The sequence below is a fragment of the Gopherus flavomarginatus genome, chromosome 6 (genome assembly GCF_025201925.1).
Source record: "Gopherus flavomarginatus isolate rGopFla2 chromosome 6, rGopFla2.mat.asm, whole genome shotgun sequence".
In the NCBI taxonomy this organism is placed as follows: Eukaryota; Metazoa; Chordata; order Testudines; family Testudinidae; genus Gopherus; species Gopherus flavomarginatus.
In genome coordinates this window covers 9262574-9284057 of record NC_066622.1, presented here as the reverse complement: position 1 = coordinate 9284057, position 21484 = coordinate 9262574, and the positions used below count along the sequence as shown (strand labels likewise).

Genomic DNA, 21484 nt, shown 5'->3' with positions numbered 1-21484 from the left:
TCTGCAACACATAGTGCCCTATTGCGATTTTCCTTCTTTACACACACAACCTTCTTTTTTCACACTGCTGTATGCCACTGCTTTTTTAAAAAGAACACGTGATTTCTATCTACACCACTTATATTTTCAGTCCAGAATTATCTTCATTTTTTAGACTGAGGAAACAAACAAAGAGCGAGCAAAAATGCCCTGACTAGGAGAGAGCACAGTGTGCATTTCTTCCAGAACAAACTGCAGTAGTTCTGAGAACAAAATGGCTGCCATCTCTGCAAACAGGCAGAGTTCTTAGAAACTTAAAGCCACAGTACAAGGGAAAAAAAGAAAGTCATAATGGTTGCAAACTTCATACTCCGTCGAATGTGTTCTGGCAAGTATTCTGTCTGGTTAGCATTTTAAAACATGAAGCCATGAGCTGTTCTGGGAGCTGTGCGATCATTATTCCTCTAGCAGATTCTCTCTGTCCTTGCTATAACCCTGAACTGTTTCGCCAACCCCATGCTTCAGACCACACATTGCAGTCACCTTCTGAGCATAGAAATGGACTGTTTCTGATGTCCTTCAATACTCCTGATGAACTGGCCAGAGTTGCTGCTCCTGAGTATTGTTAGGCTCTTGCCCTCTTCCCTCTGCTTCGGGCTCAAACTGCCTGCCCATTTAAGGATGGCACTGAATGTCTCGCTTGCATGGCGATGGCAGTGCAGAGCTCTAGCTGGAGGTAATTGCACTCGCCCATCCTTGCACAAGTTAATGGTTTAGAAATTTTCTGATAGGGAAAAAGTGCTTTAATGGTCAAAGCGATAAGCCTTGATTCTGTACTATCCAAAGACAGCCCAAGCACCCACAGAACATGCCCAGGAAAAGAGAGGTTTATTTCTGGTGTTGGGGAAAGTCTATATCCCCAAGCATGTGAAATCCTCCTCAGTTTCTCTTCTCTTTAATGAATCTCTTTTCTGGATACTTTCCCTTTGCTACCAGGCATGGCGTTGTATTCCCCCTACTTCAGTCTGTTCGTACCAGCCTATCCACTCTCTCTGCTTGATTCCCTACCTGCCAACTCTCCTTTTGCTCCCCACTAAACTTCACCCCACGCAAACCAGCCTTACCAAGTCCACTAATGGCCTACTCTGCCTCTAGTAGCTAAGACGCAAGGCTGAGTCTTGCTCTTTTTTCCCTCCTTGGTCTGCCTACTACTGCTGCTCAGTTCCTGCTCTTCTCGTCTGCATGTCCTTGGCCATCCAATAATCTGACCTCTTCTTTCCACAGCTCCTCTGATTGCTCCTCATTCTTCCCTTCTCACTCAATATGATCACCAAGGCTCTACAAAAGCTTCTGCCAGCCAGCTTGTATTTCTCTTACACAATCCATGCTTCCTTCCCAAACCTCTTTTCTCTGACTCACAGCTGCATATCCTACTGCTCCCACGTTGGCATAAAGAAAGCAACTATCAACCCTCTCCTTTCAAATCCACTCTCTACCTTAACTGAGCTGCTGTCTGATTCCCTTGAAGGCTCTGTGGGGGCAGGCGACCTGCATGCAGGCAGGGAACTTGATTTACTGTTTGTAAGGTAGTGTATGAATTTACAGCATGCTAAGGAATTTTTTAAACTATGATTCAACATTGCCTGTGCAAATGTTGAGAAGAAAACACAGTTTTACTTCATTTCTCATTTACAGCAGTCAAATGAAGAGAATACTCTAAGTGGGATGTGCCAGTGTGTAGTCTCTCGCTTTCAATTGAAAGACTAGCAGAAAAAGGAGCATGGTCAGGCAGAGATGGGAAGAGCCACAGCAGCTTTGGGCCACTCTTATTCAGCCCCCTTCCCAGGGGCGATTCAGGACTCACCCTCAACTGAGCAGCTTTTCAAGGGTCTGTCTGGGCAGAGAGTGTGTGCCTTGACCATAACTCCTAGTGCTTAGGTATCATTGCCAGCCAGAGAGGGTGGGAGGGATGGCAGAGCTGCTGCAGTGACCCGATGCCATCAGCCGATCCCTATATGAAGGGAATGCTCCCAGGGCCAGTTAAGCTGATTTTATGGCTGATCATTCTAGTGAATCAGACTCATAATGTTCATGTAAAATTTTCAGTGTGTTCTGACTGTCTACACTGTGTAGTAACAAAGAGGGGGAAGTATCAGAGGGGTAGCTGTGTTTGTCTGTAAAAGCAGCGAAGAGTCCTGTGGCACCTTATAGACTAACAGAAGTTTTGGAACATGAGCTTTCATGGGTGAATGCATCCGATGAAGTGGGTATTCACCCACAAAAGCTCATGCTCCAACATGTCTGTTAGTCTATAAGCTGCCACAGGACTCTTTGCTGCTTTTAAAGAGGGGGAAGTGAATGAGCAGTAGGAGCCGCTCTGCACTCACACAAGCTGGAAGGGTGTCTAAGTGTTTGGAAGAAAATAGGGCAACCCCATCCCTTCCTCTGAGGGGAGTCAAAGCAAGCAAAAGCCCATCACCCCCTTATGTGTGATCACAAGTGGGACCATATGCTAATATGGCACACAGACCACATTCATCTGTGCTGCCAGTTCCTTCCTGAAAGACGCAGAAGGGAACTATATGGAGAAGAGACTGGAACATGCTATTCTCAGTGGCATCAGCACAACCCTTGCCTGTGATTGCATGACAGTTTGGAGGGGGTGTGGCAAAAGGAAAGGTAAGCGGAGTCTAGGAAAGTGCCAGACAAAAATGGTGCAAAGGCAGGTTGCAAAACAAGTTGGCTGCTGTTCACAGGCATCAGATCCTACTGTAAGAGAGGAATGTGCAGCAGGAAAAGATCCCATCTGTCTCCCCTTTAGAAAGCATACAAAAGCAAACACTGGGAGGTACACAGCATTACCCCCATTCAAACCCTGCTCCACTGGAGGACTGGTTTGTTTCAGAGTAGAGACTCACTACCATTGAAGTTTATCCACATTGGACTGAGCCTCATGGTATGAAGAGCTATTAGTGCCTTGTAGATTTCTCTAGTTAGTGCAGTCATGGCTGGTGTCATGCCATTCACAGGGTTCAGCTCTGAATGGTGGTTGTCAAGATGCATATCACATCACCATCCTTTTTCTTCAATGAGTTACATTATCACATCTACTACTTGCTTCTCCTACCTCAACCCTAATGGGATTGCACTACTTTTCTCACTGCCTAGACCTCTGCAAACTCCTTATTTTCATTAGGGTTGGAAAAAGGTAACTGAGCCCATTTCCCACACTTTTCTGATAGGCATTTAATAGTTCCTGCTAACCAGGGGTGGCTCCAGGCCCCAGCATGCCAAGCACGTGCTTGGGGCAGCATGCCGTGGGGGGGGGGGCGCTCTGCCAGTGCTGCAAGGGCAGCAGGCAGGCTTCCCTTGGTGGCATGCCTGCAGAGGGTCTGCTGGTCCCGTGGCTTTGGCAGGTCTGCTGAAGCTGCGGGACCAGCGGACCCTCCGCAGGCAAACTGCCAAAGGCAGCCTGCTTGGGGTGGCAAAAACCCTAGAGCTGCCCCTGCTGCCAACCATATTTGGGTAGGGTGTAGCTTCTTCTAGAAATCAACAATGCATGCCCCTCTTGGGTTGTGTCCTCCTTTAAGGGCCCAATGGATTCTGCTAAGGCCAGAAGTAGGATCAAACTTCAAGGATAAGGGGTTGTTCTAGGCTTTGTACCCCACCCCCTCCCACAAAACCCAGTAGCAGATACTAACTGGAATTATTGTTGTAAAGCTACAGCCTGTTATCTTGTATAGGAAGGTGTCCCCATTTGCTTTAATTTCCCTTGAGGAAATATAGTAGTTTACCTCTCTCTCTATTGCCAAAGCTTTTGTTCAAATGACAAACAAAACATCACATCAGGCTTCCCCTCCCCTGACACATACTGTACTGATTTACTCCCACTTGGTTTGGGGTTTCACTGAGGGGTTTTTTGTTGTTGTTTTTAAGTTAGGAGGCGAAGGTGGAAATCTTCTCCCTTCAAGCTGCATCTAAAGTAGAAATTTAGTTTGGTGGGGCTGGAAACTGAAAATTTACTCACATAAGGTAGCTGTGCTCCAGTAACTGGTCTGCATATGCACTTTGGAGTTTTTGTGCATTCTTTTTAAAGTCAGAAATCTGACCACTGGAAAATTTGGTTTAACCCTACACCACCCAGTTTGGTGAGCATACCATTTCTCAAAGTAGTCCAAGAGGCTGCCCTCCCTACTCTCCTCCATCCAGAAAACTACTCACCCAAAAGGACACAGATATCCAGTGACTCACTATGGCATGTTCCAAATCCATTTCCTTTCTAAAAGGAAAGAAGACCCACAGTGTATTGTGTTGTGCTTTTGTTATATGTAAAGTAGTGACCATAGTTCAAAAACCAAAAAAGTTGTGTCACTTAAACTGCATCGTGTTATTGTAAACTAGTGTGATCTTGATTAAAGCCCACTTTTCTGCATTATGATTAGTTTAAAAAGAAATAAATGCACTCCGTTTTATTCATTGTTAAAGTTTATTCTTCACAACTCATTTTTAAAATTCTAAATGTAACTATATATTCATGAAGTCATAGGCTAGTATCTCTTCTGTAAGTGTAGCAAGAACTACTCATCAAAAGCTAAGACAGGTACTATAATAAAGGAACAAGTCATTGCTTCTTACCCTGGAATATACATGTAAAGACAAAACATCCAGTAAATACTGATCACTCGAACATTTGCATGGAATGAGGTGTTCAGACTCCTCCACAATTCATTTCGAAGAGACACCATGTGGGTGCACACACATGACTACATACATGAACTCTGAAGAGGTTTTTGGGTATCTGCTATACCTGCCACATAAATCAAGTCAGTTACAGATAAATACTTCATAAAAAGAAGGAGAGATGCAAGAGTGATAGTTACACATTATGTTAATCTGCATACGTTTTTCCATGCATATGGTTTAGGTCAAGCTGAAGTTTACTGAAGAGATTTGTAACAATAGCTCTTGAAACTAATTGCTTACATGAATTTGGAAATAGTTCTAAGAATATGCAATTTATTGTTTTTATGTCTGAAATCTAGTCCTATTTCCCCTGAACAAAGCCACAAGTGGAATAAGTTAACAAAATGTACGTTTTAGCCAGTGTCGTCTTTAAACTGGAAGAGAGTCAAAGCACAATGAGTTAAGTCCTAAAATCTCAAGTGACATTTCTGTTTTTCAAAACACAGAACTCCAAATAAGATAATGTCCTAGCTATTCTTAAAGTCCAGTTTAAAAAAAATATATATATAAAAAAAAATCACAAAACCCCACACCTCATAAGCGTGAAATTGTGGCTCTATTGAAGTCAATGGGGGGGGGGGGAAGGAAACGCTTCCATGGACTTTGAGAGAGCGCCAAGATTTCAGAAACATTTAAGGCTCATCATAGCCTTCAGAGACACATGCGCTTCTTCTACAGAATTCAGTAAAATCTGCATAGGTGTATTGCGGGCAGAGCTGGACAAGGGTGCTATATAGTTTACATATGTTGCCCATTTAGACTTTGATCTCTTGCTATAAGAAAATGTTACATTTCGTGAACAGACTTAGGAGCATGTGAGGTGACTTGTGTGCTCTGGTCAACTTATTCTTTCCATTTGCTACTTCAGAGGAGATGGCTTGAATATAAACCACTTGAAAAAACTTAAGACAACACCCGCTTGAGGGTCTTTTAGGGGAGTTGGGCGGGGTAAGAAAATGAAAATGTGTATTGACAGAGCTTTCAGCCAGTCCTGACTTTGCCAGATTTTTGTCTGGTGATGTTGTTAGCCAACAGTAGTGCACTAAACAGCCCCCCCACCCCACCCCACCCCTCCAATGAAGTGCATTATAAATACTGAGACATGACACTGGCACCAAGAACAGGTTCAGAGACTGCAATTCATGTTTGTTTCTCCCCCATCTCCCTGCCAGAAAACAAGGCATTACAGAAAGGTGCCTCTCTCCTCCTCCGTCTTAGTGGAGCCCTGAATAACTTTGTGTACTTGTGTCTTGCCATTGTCAATCTGTACAGTACGTGAATCTCAGACAAATTGAAAGCAAGCTTTGACAAGAGTAAATAGCAACTAAATTCCTGCAACAGATAAGAATGCCATATTATGTGCCCCTTATTCCTTCACTTTAGCGATGTAATCAGCCAGTTTGTTGATGTTCTCTTCCTGCTGTTCAAGGGCATCAAGTATTATGCCCATGGGGGTCTTCTTCAAACCTATTCCTTCCATTTTATTCTCCAGTTTGTTCTTTATGCTCCGAAGCCTCAGAGACGCATGGATAAATATCACTAAGAACAGAAATAAATGGGGGTGTGTCAGTTAAACATGTAATACCTAGTTTTTTTAGTGCTCCTCATCTGGCACTTTGATTCTGTAAGTGAGCTGACATCCAAAAGTAGGAAGCTGGAAGTCTAGCACGTATGTACTGACATGGTCTGCTTAAGAAATCATGTAAGTATATGTCCTACCTCCAATATAGTTTATTGTTCTTAAAAAGGAAAACTATAGATTCCTTCAAGTTTCACTTGCTAGCAGCCTTGAAAGTCAGTTGTAGAAGATTTGTTTTGGGACAATTTTTAAAACCTCAAATTTTGAATATTAAGTGAAGCCAAGCATTAATTCAGAGTGAATAGACTTGAGCTTTTAGTTCTAGTCGTGGCAAGGGGGGAGAAAAGCTATACTTACACAGTAGAGGAAATGTTATCCCAAATATGAACACCATGACACCTCCAAAATAGGATATCAAGAAGTAACTAGACAGCAGGATAGCTACCACAAACGCAGTTGGGTACTGCTTCTTGAACTTGCGAAGGATGTCTTTGTTGTGTGATGCCCACACAAAACCTGTGAACACCAGCACTACTACAGTGCCACCAAGGATCATGTTCAGTGGGCTCAGAAATCTGGGGAGAAAGAGAGGGAAAAAAGTGTTTGAGCAACATCTTCATTTTAGAACATACAAGTTACGCATTCAGTTTGAGTGTCTCACTATTACACGAGTAGGAGGATGGAGATCATTGACAAGGCTTATGTTTCAGTGCCTCAAAACCCTTATCAGCCAGCTTCTGACATTCACATGTCATGCTTTGTTAGCCACAAGTTGTCATGCAGAGACCGTAAGCCATTGATAAGTGATGCACTGAATTAGTATTGTTCTTGTGTGTATTTACACACACTATTCTCCCCTGCCCTGGTTTTTGGAGGAGTTCAGTACTTATGAAAGCAAGGAACTCACATCTGGCTAAAAAGAGAGTCCTGACAGGAATCACTGTCAGCACATCTAAATGCCACCACCCATTTCCCTCCTGGGCCTTTCCTGAGCAGCATCCAACAGTAATGCCAGATGGTGTGATGGCCTAGTGCTTGCTGGGACTTGTCTTCTCCATTTGTGGCTTAAAACAGGATCTAACCTAGTCTTCAGGAGGTGAGAATGCTAGTGATTACCCACTGTACTGCCTTGAGCTTCAGATAAGGTTCAGGCCAGGATGTTTTATTTACATTCCCCCTCCCCCAACTAGCAGAATGGTACTTTGACTTCTATTTGTACTCTAAATCTTCAGATGTTGTAAGTGTCAGAGAGAAGAGATGCAGAGATAATCAAAAAAATCAAACCCAAAAATCAGGACAGTCTGTATCCCTATGTAGGACAATTACTTTCATCAGCGTGACAGGTGCAAACTGCAGGTAGAAGGTGTGTCTCAGGGTCAGAAGGAACTAGGGTCTAGGACGGAGTTGATGGACCTGTCCTCCGTTAGCTTAATTCTTTTTCTGAGCCATTTACACTTTTGGCCTTCACAATGTCCCCTGGGAATGAGTTCCACAGGTTGACTGGGCATTGTGTGGAGTACTTCCTTTTGGTTGTTTTAAGCCCATAGTTAAAAACAGTTCTGTTTGTATGACCAAGATGATCCCGATTTGCCATTTTGCCAAATGGGGTTCATCCCTACTATAGCAATTCCAGTATTTCAGGCCATCGTTCATCTCAGACATAACCAGATGTAACACTAAAGTTAAGTGACCTGCCCACACTTACATCAGCAGTAAGCTTGGTGCATCCCGTTGGACAACTGCTGTAGCATATGGTAGCATTTATAGTCTGTCCTTAACATCCAACAAAAACGAAGAGCCATTTCATACACATTATCTAGTTACACTGGCAGTATTTGTATCCACTACTCTGACAAAGGGTTCTGTAGGAAAGGGGAAAACTAATCACTTTTGTTTGAAACAACTCATCTCCAGTTTCCTCTGTAGATCAGCTGTCCCAACAAGGATGGGACAACTGGGCTGAATATAAAAGCCCAAATTAGCTACCCACCTGCTCCTGTTATTCATGTCTGAGCTCCAGCATGGCACACAGGAACTCTGATAGGGCAGGCCTGTTTGCAATATTTGAGTCATTTGTCTTGCAGTCAGCCACAGACTATATTTAGTTTAACAGTCTCTTAAGCTTCCAGGCTGGAAAAAGTGACCAGCGTTACTCCAGGCAGAAGTTACTTTAAATCTGTGCTCTGCTGCAGCAGGATTTCTGATCAGACTATACTAATATATATATATTTTTGAAGTCTAAATACACCTCCTTTCCCCCTCCACCAGGAAGATTAACCTTGTTAACTTCTATGAGAAATGACCTGCTCTGTTTAATAGTTTGCCAGTAGCCGGTCACTAGATTTGGGTGCAGGAGGTTGTCCCCAGTTAAACATTTGTAGGAAAGTTGATATACTCTACTTCAACATTCAGAAGCTTTTATTTATTTTTCCCACTTTAGAAGTTGGAGGTTTGTATAAATCACTTCCACCCAAACATTAAATGGAAGAATATTTCTCTCTGTATTGACAGGTAGTTCATACCAAATCTCTACTTTACATGTTTTTTAAAGTTGTATTCTAGGGAGTTTGTGCAGCTGAACTTCCTCAGCTGCAAGTGATCCCACAAGACAGCTTTTCCGAGGAAAGAGTTAATCTGAAGTGCATGCTTTCTGAAGTGGGATGAACTGCAAAGAGTACAAAGAAGCAGTGAGTAAGTATCAAATGAGATCATTCAGAGCCACATAAAGGCAGATTAGTAGTAGTGCTGTCACATATTCATGTGAGCCATGTGGTTCAGATTCCCCAACACTGTTGAATTCAATTTGGATGTTCTGTGTTATGCCATTTTCCCTGTATCATCATCACTGAAAGCCATTTGCATTACGCAGTACTCCTTCCTGCTTCCGCAGTGCTACAACAGAATCATGCTCACAAGAAATAAATGCCATCGGAGAGAAGGAGTAAATCCACACCTATAGGCTGAAAGTCTGTAGTTACAGGGGTGTTTGGAGGAATTGTAAGTAGCTGGGCAGAAGACACATCTGATCAGCAAGATGATGTTAGGACGAGGTACTGAGTTGTTGAAATCTGAATTCTAAGACACATGGCTTGCAGTTATCATATGCTACAGGTTAGGTTTTCCTGAGGCCACACACACAATCCAAGGTCTCTAAAATATAAACAGACATACCATGCTACCTCTCATCTTGGTAGCATATTTTCCATAACGGCCTGGTCAAGGGTGTAAATCAACATACAAAAAAGTGAAGGTGATATTGTGTTGAGGGTGAGCCTAGTCACAGTTACAAGGCAGTTAGCAAAAAGCTTTGCTACACAATAAGAAACAAAGGTTGCACAGAGACGGGATAGCCCAGCTGGCTAGTTTTTCCAGCAGCTAAGAATTCAAATAGTCCTTTTGTAAGAAGAGCTGGCACTAGGCATAAGCAGACTAAGCAATTGCTTAGGGCCCTCCATTAAATTATTCATGTGTGGGTGGGAATATTCCTGCTGATGGCCCCCAGTGGGTTAGCACCAGCACCATTTGTAAATTAAGCATGGCAGACAGTGCTCCAGTGAGTTTGCTCTTTTACATGAGTCTAGGCCAGGGGTCGGCAACCTTTCAGAAGTGGTGTGCCGAGCCTTCATATATTCACTCTAATTTAAGGTTTCACGTGCCAGTAATACATTAACGTTTTTAGAAGGTCTCTTTCTACAAGTCTATAATATTTACTTTACATACAACAATAGTTTAGTTGTATAAGGTTTTTAAAATGTTTAAGAAGCTTCATTTAAAATTAAATTAAAATGCAGAGCCGCCGGACCAGTGGCCAGGACCCAGTGTGAGTGCCACTGAAAATCAGCTCATGTGCCGTCTTTGGCATGCGTGCCATAGGTTGCTTACCCTGGTCTAGGTAGAGGACAGTTCAAGAGGTGGCACTGTATCAAACTTTTAAAGTAGGGATGCTTTAAGAACAGAGCTAGATTGAGCCTGTGCTTTATTTAGCAGCTGTCACACCTGTCAGCTTGTTTTGCTTTGCATGTGACCTTACTTCAGGAAAGTCTCTATTAAAACACTGGCAGAACCTTTGTTTCTTATTGTGTAGCAGAGCTTTTTGCTAACTGCCTTGTGACTGTGACTAGGCTTACCCTCAACACAATATCACCATTTAGAGGGAATACATATAAAACATATGCACCCTTTCTCTAGAGGCCCAAGAAAGTTATGCCTCTGTTCCCTCACGCCCACATTCCAGTAAGTGAGCAGGCATGAGTTATTTCAAGAGAGCATAAATTCAAATTCTGCCCTCAGCCACATCTATGCGATCTCACTGAAGCCAGTACAGTTTGCATAGGTTTAACCGATGCTTAAAACGTACAGGACTAAGTTCTGCCAAGTGGGATTGCCAAGTGTCCGACCAGAACGCCTGGTCAAAAAGGGAACCTGGCAGCTTGCCCTTAAGAGTCCAGTTGGCAGGCAGCAGGCGCCCTGCCTGCTGTGGCACCACATGGCTCCCAGAAGCAGCAGCAGGTACCCCTCTGGCTCCTTAGGTGTAGCGGCAGCTAGGGGTCTCCATGCGCTGCCCCTGCCCTTAGCACTGGCTCTGCAGCTCCCATTGGCCAGGAACCGCAGCTAATGGGAGCTGCAGGGGTGGTGCCTGAGGCAGCATGCAGCTGCTTGAGGTAAGTTCTGCCCAGAGCCTGCACCCCTGATACTGCATCCCCCACACACCAACCCCTTGCCCCAGCCCCGATTTCCCTCCTGCCCTCTGACCCCCTCAGTCCCAGCCTGGAGCACTCTCCTGCACCTCATATCCCTCATCCCTGGCCCCACCCCCAAGTCTGCACCCCCAGCTGGTGTCCTCATCTCCCCCCTCAACCCTCTGCCCCAGCCCAGAGCCCCCTCCTGCACCCTAAATGCCTCATTTCTAGCCACACCCCCTGCCCAGAGCCTGTACCCCCACCCCAACCCTCTGCCCCAGCCTGGACCCCCTTCCTGTACCTAAAATCCCTCATCCCTGGCCCTACCCCAGAGCTCACATCCCTAGCCAGAGCCCTCACCCCTTCCTGCACCCAACCCCCACAAGCTAGCCCAGTGAAAATGAGCAAGTGAGGGAGGATGGGGAGAGCAAGGGGGGATGGAGTAAGTAGGGCGCCGCGGTGCCTCAGAGGAAGGGGCAGGGCAGAGATTTTTGATTTTGTGCAAGTAGAAAGTTGGCAACCCTATAAGCAAGCATAATAGGGATAAGATTTCCAACCCTTATGAGTTAGCACAGATGTGTTATTCTGGGTGAACTAAGTCTATTTAATATTTCAGACACCATTAGCATTCTGAGATCTCAAAGAGCTTCACATACATGAAACAGCTACTGAAGCACCATCCAGGAATAGAAGCCAGGAGACCAGCTACCAATATTCCTCTGCTAAGGCCACTACTCACCATTTCCTCAGATGCTTCCCAAATTTTGCTGTGTCATGTAGGAGGCTAACCAGATTAAAAAAATGCATCCATATTCAAAGAAACAAAAACAGAACTGCTGCTCACCCTCACTGTTTTTACCCTTCCAATTGTGTGTGTTTTTTGTTTTTAAGCCCAACTCCTCCAAGCAATTAAAAATAAAGTAGCATTTTGCTGCTTTGGAGTGATCATATTGCATAGGGAATTATTCCAACTATATCGATCAGCTAACATGGCGCGGGGGAGGGGGGAATAAAGCTGTTTTGTCAATTGATAATGACTGTGCAGTAAGTTAATGGAAGAAGAAAAGAATCAAAAGGACCAGGGAGTGAGGAGAAGAGAAGAGGAGAATGCAGGTTTAAAAAAAAAAAAAATCACAACATGAGGCTGCAGGTAAGCAGACTATTAAGCCATATCAAAACAGAGAGATAAGGTGGGTGAGGGAATCTCTCTTCTTGGACCAACTTCTGTTGGTGAGCAAGACATGTTTTCAAGCTACACAGAGCTCTGTGTTGGGTCTGGGAATTTGGGATAATGTACTAAGATGAAAACAAATATTCTAACTTCTTATGCTAAGTATGTGCTGTTTGATCTTGTATTTAGCTGTGACACTTCTTCAGATCTGGGAAGTGTACGAAGAGCTCTATGTAGCTGGAAAGCTTGTCTCTCTCACACATATAGAAGCTGGTCCACTAAAAGATATTACCTTACCTACCTTGTCTAATCCTGGGACCCACACAGCTACAACAGAACAGACAGCTGTTGACTTACACAGCAGATGAGGGGCTCTGGGATCCCCAGCTCATTTTACACTACCAAATTTTCTAACAATTTGTACATGGTGTGAAGGCTCTAGTAGCTAAAATTTAAGTGTTTGATGTGCATGACAAAGGAGTTTCAAAATACTGTGCAAGTTTAAAGGAATACACAGTGATTTGACTTTTACTAAGGCAGCATCAGTTAGGCATGGAAACCTATTAGACAAGATTTCATTCTGCCAGGGTGGGAGTCCCCCACTAGGATGCAGGGATGGTCTAGAGCAGGGATCGGCAGCCTTTCAGAAGTGGTGTGCTGAGTCTTCATTTATTCACTCTAATTTAAGGTTTTGCATGCTGGTAACACATTTCAACATTAAGACAGTCTCTTTCTAGATGTCTATAACAGATAACTAAACTATTGTTGTATGTAAAGTAAATCAGGTTTTAAAGACATTTAAGAAGCTTCATTTAAAATTAAATGAAAATGCAGAGCTCCCTGGACCGGTGGCCAGGACCCGGGCAATGAGTGTCACTGAAAATCAGCTTACGTGCCACCTTTGGCATGCGTGCCATAGGTTGCCTACCCCTGGTCTAGGTATATTTGGTCCTGCCTCCACACACAGGGATGGAAGAAATGACCTCCCTGAGGTCCCTTCCCAGCCCTATATGTCTATGACTCTGACCAGAATAAAAACTAATACTGTACAATCTTCATGGTAGGACAAATCTTCTTAAACATTCGACTATAGATGTTTTTAGATCTTTAGAGGGTTTTTTTGCTCTGTTTGTACAGCACCTAAAACAATGGGGCCTTGTAGCTCCTGCTGAAATACAAAACAAAGGCACAGGACAGTTAAGCACCCAATTCCTATTGATTTTGGAGCCATAATCAGATATTAAATATCTTGGAATAGCTACAAGGATTCAGTGGGAGAGATATTCTTAATACGGAGCTATGTTGCTGTGTAAGTCCAGCCTTGAAAAATCAAGTTACTATAAACAATGTGTTTTAACACAGAGCAGCTCTGTGATTCATTCCCACTGGCACTTTTATTGTATACGTAAGAAACCACAATAGCCAAGAAATGTTAGCTTCTAATATCTGGATTCACAGTTCTACTTAGTCCTGGGGGGCTCATATGAAAGTTGGGTTTTTTTGTTTTGTTTTTTTAATGCAGTGTTGTTGTAGCCATGGTGGTCCCAGGATTTTCCTTTTTAGATGTCACGCAGGAAGTGTGCACATAATAGGCCGATTACTTAGTGGCCTTTATACTTTACCATCTGGGACTCCCCACCTCCCCCGATAGCTTTTATGGGATAAGATTAGTGTTCAGATGGTACTGTACCCTATGTAGGTTCTCTGTATAGCTTCCCCCTAGTTTAATAGAGTAATACTGCAATTTTACAGTGTGTCCAGCATAAGGGATGCAATAGATGCAGCTCCTTATCCCAGGTAGAGGTATCCTGTACTCACTTGAGGTTTCAGAGTGGTAGCCGTGTTAGTCTATATCAGCAAAAACAATGAGGTGTCCTTGTGGCACCTTAGACTAACAAATTTGTTTGGGCATAAGCTTTCATAGGCTAAAACCCACTTCATCAGATGCATGGAGTAAAAACTAAAATAGGACGGTATAAATATACAGCACATGAAAAGATGGGAGCTGCCTTACCAAGTTGAGGAATCAGTGCTAACAAGGCCAATTCAACCAGGGTGAATGTGGTGCACTCCCAATAGTTGACAAGAAGGAGTGAATATTAGAGGGAAATTATTTTTTTGTAGTGAGCCAGCCACTCCCAGTCTTTATTCAGGCCTAATTTGATGGTGTCAAGTTTGCAAATTAATTCCAGTTCTGCAGTTTCTCGTTGAAGTCTGTATTTGAAGTTTTTTTTGTTGAAGAATGGCCACTTTTAAGTCTGTTATTGAGTGTCCAGGGAGACTGAAGTGCTCTCTATGGTGGCCAGATGTCCCGATTTTGTAGCGACAGTCCCAATTTTGGGGTCTTTTTCTTACACAGGAGCCTATTACCCTCCCCCATCCTGATTTTTCACCTTTGCTGTCTGGTCACCCTAGTGCTCTCCTACTGCTTTTTCAATGTTGCAATTCTTGATGTCCGATTTGTGTCCATTTAGTCTTTTGCATAGAGACTATTGGGTTTGGCCAATGTACACGGCAGAGGGACATTGCTGGCACATGACATATCACACTGGTAGATGTGCAGGTGAACGAGCCCCTTATGGTGTGGCTGATGTGGTTAGTTCCTACAATGGTGTCCCTTGAATAGATGCGTGGACAGAGTTGGCAACGGGGTTTGTTGCAGGGATTGGTTCCTGGCTTAGTGTTTCTGTTGTGTGGTGTGTAGTTACTGGGGAGTATTTGCTTCAGGTAGTGGGGCTGTCTGTAAGCCAGGACTGGCCTGTCTCCCAAGGTGTGACAGTGAGAGATTGTCCTCTAGGATAGGTTGTAGATCCCTGATGATGCGCTGGAGAAGTTTTAGTTGGGGGCTCTAGGTGACGGCTAGTGGCGTTCTGTTACTTTCTTTGCTGGGTCTGTCCTGTAGTAGGTGACTTCTGGGTACCCTTATGGCTCTGTCAATCGGTTTCTTCACTTCCACAGATGGGTATTGTAGTTTTAAGAACACTTGATAGAGACAAACACCTACAGGATCTCTGTCTGAGGGATTGGAGCAAATGCGGTTGTATCTTCGGGCTTGGCTTGTACGCCCAAATAAATAAATGTGTTAGTCTCTAACGTTGCCACAAGGACTCCTCATTGTTTCCACTTCAGGTTGGAAGTGCAATGAGTTTCCATCTTATTGTCAGATTCAATTTACAACCATAAAAAAAGAGAGGGTTTTTATGGTTTTACTACCAATGTGTAAGACACACAGTTCCTAAGAAATGCTGATCATGTTGCCCAACATCACCACCACCACCACCACCACAGCCAAACTATTCCAGCATAGAGTATAGAAATCATACAGCCCAGGGTTACAGACACGCTCAACTTGAATGAGATTAGTTAGGCTACTCTAAAACAGAGTTGACCATGGGGCTGTTGAGAGTAATAATTTTCACACACTGCAATGGCCTTTTTGCAGAATCCTGTCACTGCGGCCTTATAAAAGCTCTTGTGCAAGTTAAACCTCATCTTCAACAGGGTTTTCTAGAAGATGTAGAGCCATGATACAGCACTGGATTGCTGCCCAGTGAACAGTTATGCATGGAGAATTTAGACAAATGACTAACTATGATTTATCAGCAGGGCTTTCTTCAGTTTTCCTGCTCAGCACACTCAGTATTTGAATTGAATTGGTGAAGGCAGCCACAATCTGTCGCACATTAAAAAGGGCAGCTTTATGCAATGCACACCCAGAAGCATGGACTTTTGTTTTTCCATTAGGACTCGATCTTTGCTAAGATAAATGACAGTTTTGCTATTCCATTCAATGGCGGCAGGATCAGCACTCCTAGGATGCAAAGTCTTTACATAGTGTGGCGCATAACTCAGGAGCAAGAAGATCTCAGACTCCAGATGTGCCTTATCCTGGTGTTTTCACTCAGGAATTATTTTTGAAAAATTAAATATCAGAACAGTTAATGTTATGGATCTGTGCACCATATCTGCTGGGGTTTTTATTGGCAGATTCAACACATACATGCAGCTGGAAATAGTGGGTAATATTCCTCCTCCCCACCCGCCCACCCGTTACAGGTAGATAATCCTTATTCTAGAACAGGGGTTCTCAAACTGGGGGTCGGGATCCCTTAGGGGGTCACGAGCCATCAATTTCCACCCCAAACCCTGCTTTGCCTCCAGCATTTACAATGATGTTAAATATATAAAGAAGTGTTTTTAATTGGGGGGGGGGGGGGAAAGAGACACACTCAGAGACTTGCTGTGTGAAAGGGTCACCAGTACAAAAGCTTGGAAAGCCACTGTTTTAGACTGAGGATTTGAGTATTGTATATCTGTAGGGAAATTATTGAGGAGACCAAACAGCTTCAAGTTGTGGTGGCAACAACAGTTTAGTGCTTTTGAGATCCTTGGCTGAAAAGTACATTATGACTAATGGGTTATCTGCCTTTCAGAACTTAACATTCATTAGCAACCTGAGGTAGAGAAGAACTAACACCTGGCCAACACACAAAGTTGCACTGATTTACCTAACAGCAAGACATTGCACTAGTCTAAACTAAAACTACTTGTCTATTCTAGCTATGTAAGAATGTTGACAGTTAAGGGTAGACTAAAGTGAAGTAAGCCAGTGCAATTTGTGTGTTTAAAGAAGCACCAAGTAGCTTGCTCAAGGTGACAGAGCTGGGAAAACAACTCAGGAGTCCTGCCTACCAGTTCCATCTTCTAATCACTGACCATACAACACCCCTATACTTCCAGTTACCAGCAGCCTTCAAGCTTAGAGCAGGTAGAAGAAAAAAAAGGTATTCTATTCCATGCTGCCAGTTCCATAGCTAGTATGCAAAGTAAAAATATCACCCACTTGTGAAGACTACTTCACCTCTCAAAGTTAATTGATGCCAATTGAAAAAGTGTGGTGTTGACGTTCAAGGGGCTTCAGATTAGGCCCAACATGTTAAGGGCCTCAAGGAGTCTGACTGGATGTAGGTTCTTTGCTTTAGCAAGTTTTCATTCTGGTTTAATGTTTTAAATTAACTATCTGGCAACTTTACAACAAGGTGGTGCCCTGGCTCACAGGTTTAAAGGCAGACCTGATTCAGACAAAAAACACATGATCCTTACCACCACCAATTCACTATTTTTTTAAGTGCTCTGGATTCAGATAAGTGTTGCTGCATTAACTGCCTGGAGATGATAATTGCAAATGATTTGGTTGATAGATTAAGAGGTCCCCACACCCATTATCACTTCTTTCTGCATCTGCTTTTAAAACACTTTAACTCAAAATCTTACAGCAATACTCTAGAGGGAGCCACACCAGATCCCCATTAGAAAGGGGTACAATACTTTCTCCAGGAGCAGAAGGGCAGGGCTCCATGGTGCAGTTGTCCTCAGAGTACACCAATACCTGAATGAGACCCCATGTGCAAAACAATCCTGCTCTTATCATTGGACTTCCAGAACTAACTGTTTCAGGGACTGATCCTGCTCCTCCTCAACAGACCTAGAGCCCTATCCTGACCTCAGGCACAATGGACGCAACACCATGACTGAACAAAATTGATCCCCTGCAATTTATGAAAAAAACCACACACACAAAACCCATCAATAGCCAACCACACACCCCTTTCACTTTCTAAATTCCAGCTTGCCTGATTCTGCCCTATGGCTTGTAAACCTTTAGGCAGAAAGCACATCAATGCAGAGGAAGTAGTTTTATTTTTGAAAAGAAAAGCAGAGTTATGAAGAGACTGACAGCATCCAGTTCATAAACTCAGCGTTGTTTTTTAAGACTGAGAAAGACATTAAATATTTTGATTGGCTGTTAAGTTTTAAACTATAGGTCTCCAAAACAAGTGCAACACACTCATACATATACACACACATGCAAGCAACAGCAAAAAAGAGGGAGTCTGGGGGGAGGAGCTGTTTTAGGACTCCTACTACACAACGATGCTTTCAAAAGGAAGCCACACCAGAAAGCCTTCCCCTGAGTCACACCCTTTTGGGTTTGTGCCAACTATATATCAGATGAACAGAACCAACTCTTCTGGTTTAAATTCAAAAGCCAAGTATGTTTGCTGCCTCCCTTCATACAGCCAAGTTCTTGCACAGTCCGTTTAGCCTACGCTGCTTATGCAGCTGTAGGCCTAACGGATACTAAAGAACAACAACTGCTGGGACTTGTGCCGCGGCCCTGATAACTGTGCGGCCTCCCCTGTAACAGAGCAGAGCTGGAAGCACTGCGTGGCTGGGGGACACATTGACACGGCCGTCAATAGCCTGATCCTAAATCCCACTTTATAACCGTGTCTGCTCCACCCCACAGCCCAGGAAAAAGTTGCCTCGCTAACCTCCAGGACCCAGCTGAACCCAGCCCATGCAAGTCGCAGGTGCAGGAGACCAAACCAGGGCTGCCCAGAGAATTCAGGGGGCCTGGGGCAAAGCAATTTTGGGGGTCCCTTCCATAAAGAAAAAAGTTGCAATACTATAAAACACTATGTTCTCCTAGGGGTCCCTGTGGGGCCCAGAGCAAATTGCCCTCCCCCCCGGGCAGCCCTGGACCAAACCCTGAGCTTCCCCTCCCGGCAGCGCAGACAGGGAAAGGAGGGGGCGCCCCTTTTGCTACCGACCCCCTGCGCAGGAGAGGCAGACTCACCCCACGATGGAGATGACCACGGCCGCCAGCAGCAGGTAGTTGGTCTGGTAATAGAGCAGGTTGCTGACCACCCTGTTGTTCCATTTGGAAACGTCTTTGAAATCCGGCCAGGCGAAGCGCTCGAAGCCGGGGAAGAAGTCGTCCCAGGCTCTCCGGGGTGCGACTTGCACATCCATCGCTCTCCCCTCCGCTCCGTGCGCCGCGGCCCGTCAGCTGGGCAGGGTTCAAGAGCTCCCGGCAGCGAATCAGCGCCGCCGGCTGGCTCAGCTGTGCGGGCAGCGACCCCGCGCCGGCCAGGCAGAGCAGCGGCAGGAGGCGGTTCTTTTCCTCCCTCGTGCCTCCGCTTCTTGCCCTGTGGTTAGTAGCGGGTGGGTGGCTGTAGCAACGTGAACGAGACGCGATGTGGCAAGCACACGAGAGCGGTACTTTAAATGCTACGTTTTCAACAAAGGATTCTTCCCCTCCAGGTCTTTTTGTTGTTGTTGTTGCAAAACTGCCTTTAAAGTTAACCCCAATGAGCCTGCTGTTCAATGGATGAGATTGTAGCAATCAGGCGAATTTCGCCAGGGGCAGAGAAGCTCAATAATTTAATAAAATCACATTAATGAGCCTACTGGAGAATTGTTGCAGGCCTCTAATCGCTCATCAAACCCAGGAGAAATCTACAGTCAGGTCAGGTGATTAAGAGTCTAGGGATTATTGTGTACGTTACTGTACTTACTGAAAACGAGGAGGGAGGAGCATTAGTTTAAAAATATATTTTTTTAATTGACGTGAATTTTTTACAAAGTATCAGATGAATACATATAAAGAATACGTGGACTCAAATTAGCGTAAGGTGTGAAATTCTTATTATTTTTCACAAAATATTTTACACCAATGCATTTGATGTTTTATAGCACATACAGGCCACTGCCAAAAGCTTGTTCCTTTTGTTCAATAAACTGTAACCATCAAAACTGAAATTAACATGCTGTTTTAACTGAAATCACTTCATGAATTCTAGACTATTCATGCTGCAGAAATGGGCTTGAATTCAATGCGACTCAGGTAATGATGATGGCTAGTTCCAGCCATCAGTACATCAGCAAAGGTTGATTCCATTTATCCAGTTATCTTGTTCTTTTTGAGCCTAATCCCACTTCCATTGACTTTAATGGGATTTGGATCAGGCCTCACTTTAGCCCTGGTTTCAACAGAAGTGATGCCTATGTTGTGTAAAGGGTGTTCACTAATTCTTATTTTAAATATATCAATGATCTGTGTATGCTTCTACCTGGCAGGATGCAGTTGTCAATGGGGATTCTACAATGTTGCTCAGTAGTCTTTGAGATTACTTTCAACATATGTTGTGTTTGCAGTCTTTGGACCATATCATTCCCTCTGCTTTTTGCTTTGGGATGAAAGGAATGGAAAACTTCAGTCCATTCCCTAAATTCTAATGGAGGGAGGTGAACTGCATAAACATCCTATCATACCCCATTCCATTTAACCTCACAGAAACCTCCCTATACCTAGGCATCAATATCACAACAACTAATAGGAATAAGTAACTTGACACACATGAGCAGCTCCTTTGGATACAATGGGACTACTCATATTTGTTGTTACTCAGTCCATTAGTGTTTATCAGATTGTGCCAGCCTCTGTTCAGGCAGAAAGCCAATTACAGATAACACGGAGAAGACAAAAAATACTTTTCTTCTTCTAGCCTTAGTCGCATCTATATGGGGTACATGCGTCTGACGAAGTGGGTATTCACCCACGAAAGCTCATGCTCCAATATTTCTGTTAGTCTATAAGGTGCCACAGGACTCTTCGTTGCCATCTGTATGGGGTTGGCTCTTCAAGTCCTTCTTCATTCCAGTCTGTCTTGAAGCAGTGCTTCAGAAACTCCAAAGTTAATCAGATCCTTTTGTATGACATCCATCCATCTAGTTATTTTCCAACACTTCTCTTACTCTCCCACTTCTAAGTTAATACCCTTTCCCATATATTCTTCCAGTCTTCTTTTCACATGCCCAAACCAGCTTTTCTATAATTGATACCATCTTCACACTTCCCCTAATTAAAAAAAAAAGACAAAAACTAAAACAAAAATACATATAAAATACATAAATGAGATGTGCTGGACCGATGGCTATATGATTATTTCTCTGCAATAAGCAAGAGGCCATTTTGAAATCTGGTCTCTTGCTCTGTGAGACTGTAGTTCAAAGTGCAGTGAACACAGATTGTTCAGTCCCTGTTGAGACTCAGGAGGGTGACTCTCTCAAGTTTGGTGGTGATCTCTCAAGGCTGTATAGAAAAGTCACATATGAATTTCAGAGGAAGCTCCAGCTTTCATCAGCCTATGCTCTCCATTGTTATGACTGTAGGAGTGAGTTATAGACTCTTATATGCTGCCCTATGGGTGTAAGGCTGAGTGACAGGGCCTCCTATGCATTATGGACATAAGTAGCAGCTTTAGGAAATCAGAGACCTACCTACGTGTGAAGGGGAATTTTACAGGACTTACACCTGGTATTATGGAGTGAACTCTGCAGAGGAGGGATGTTTTGGGAGGCCCGTGCCCTACAGTTTGGCAATAAAGTGAGATGTGCAGGGACTTTGGCCCTGGCTGCTGGCTCTGTGGTGAGCTATAGGGGACTATACCCTGCACTGTCGCTAGAGGGATGAGTTCTATGGGGCAG

General features: G+C 43.9%; 1 protein-coding gene across 1 annotated transcript; it reads right to left on the bottom strand.

The window, feature by feature from the left end:
- Positions 1 to 4446: 4446 nt before the first annotated feature.
- Positions 4447 to 19032, bottom strand: ARL6IP5 (ADP ribosylation factor like GTPase 6 interacting protein 5). The gene is made up of 3 exons (XM_050957565.1): positions 18792 to 19032; positions 6659 to 6876; positions 4447 to 6261 (listed from the first exon to the last, which is right to left on the bottom strand). The coding sequence occupies exons 1-3, from the start codon at positions 18965 to 18967 to the stop codon at positions 6089 to 6091; spliced, it is 567 nt and encodes a 188-aa protein (XP_050813522.1). The 5' UTR covers positions 18968 to 19032; the 3' UTR covers positions 4447 to 6088.
- Positions 19033 to 21484: the final 2452 nt, after the last annotated feature.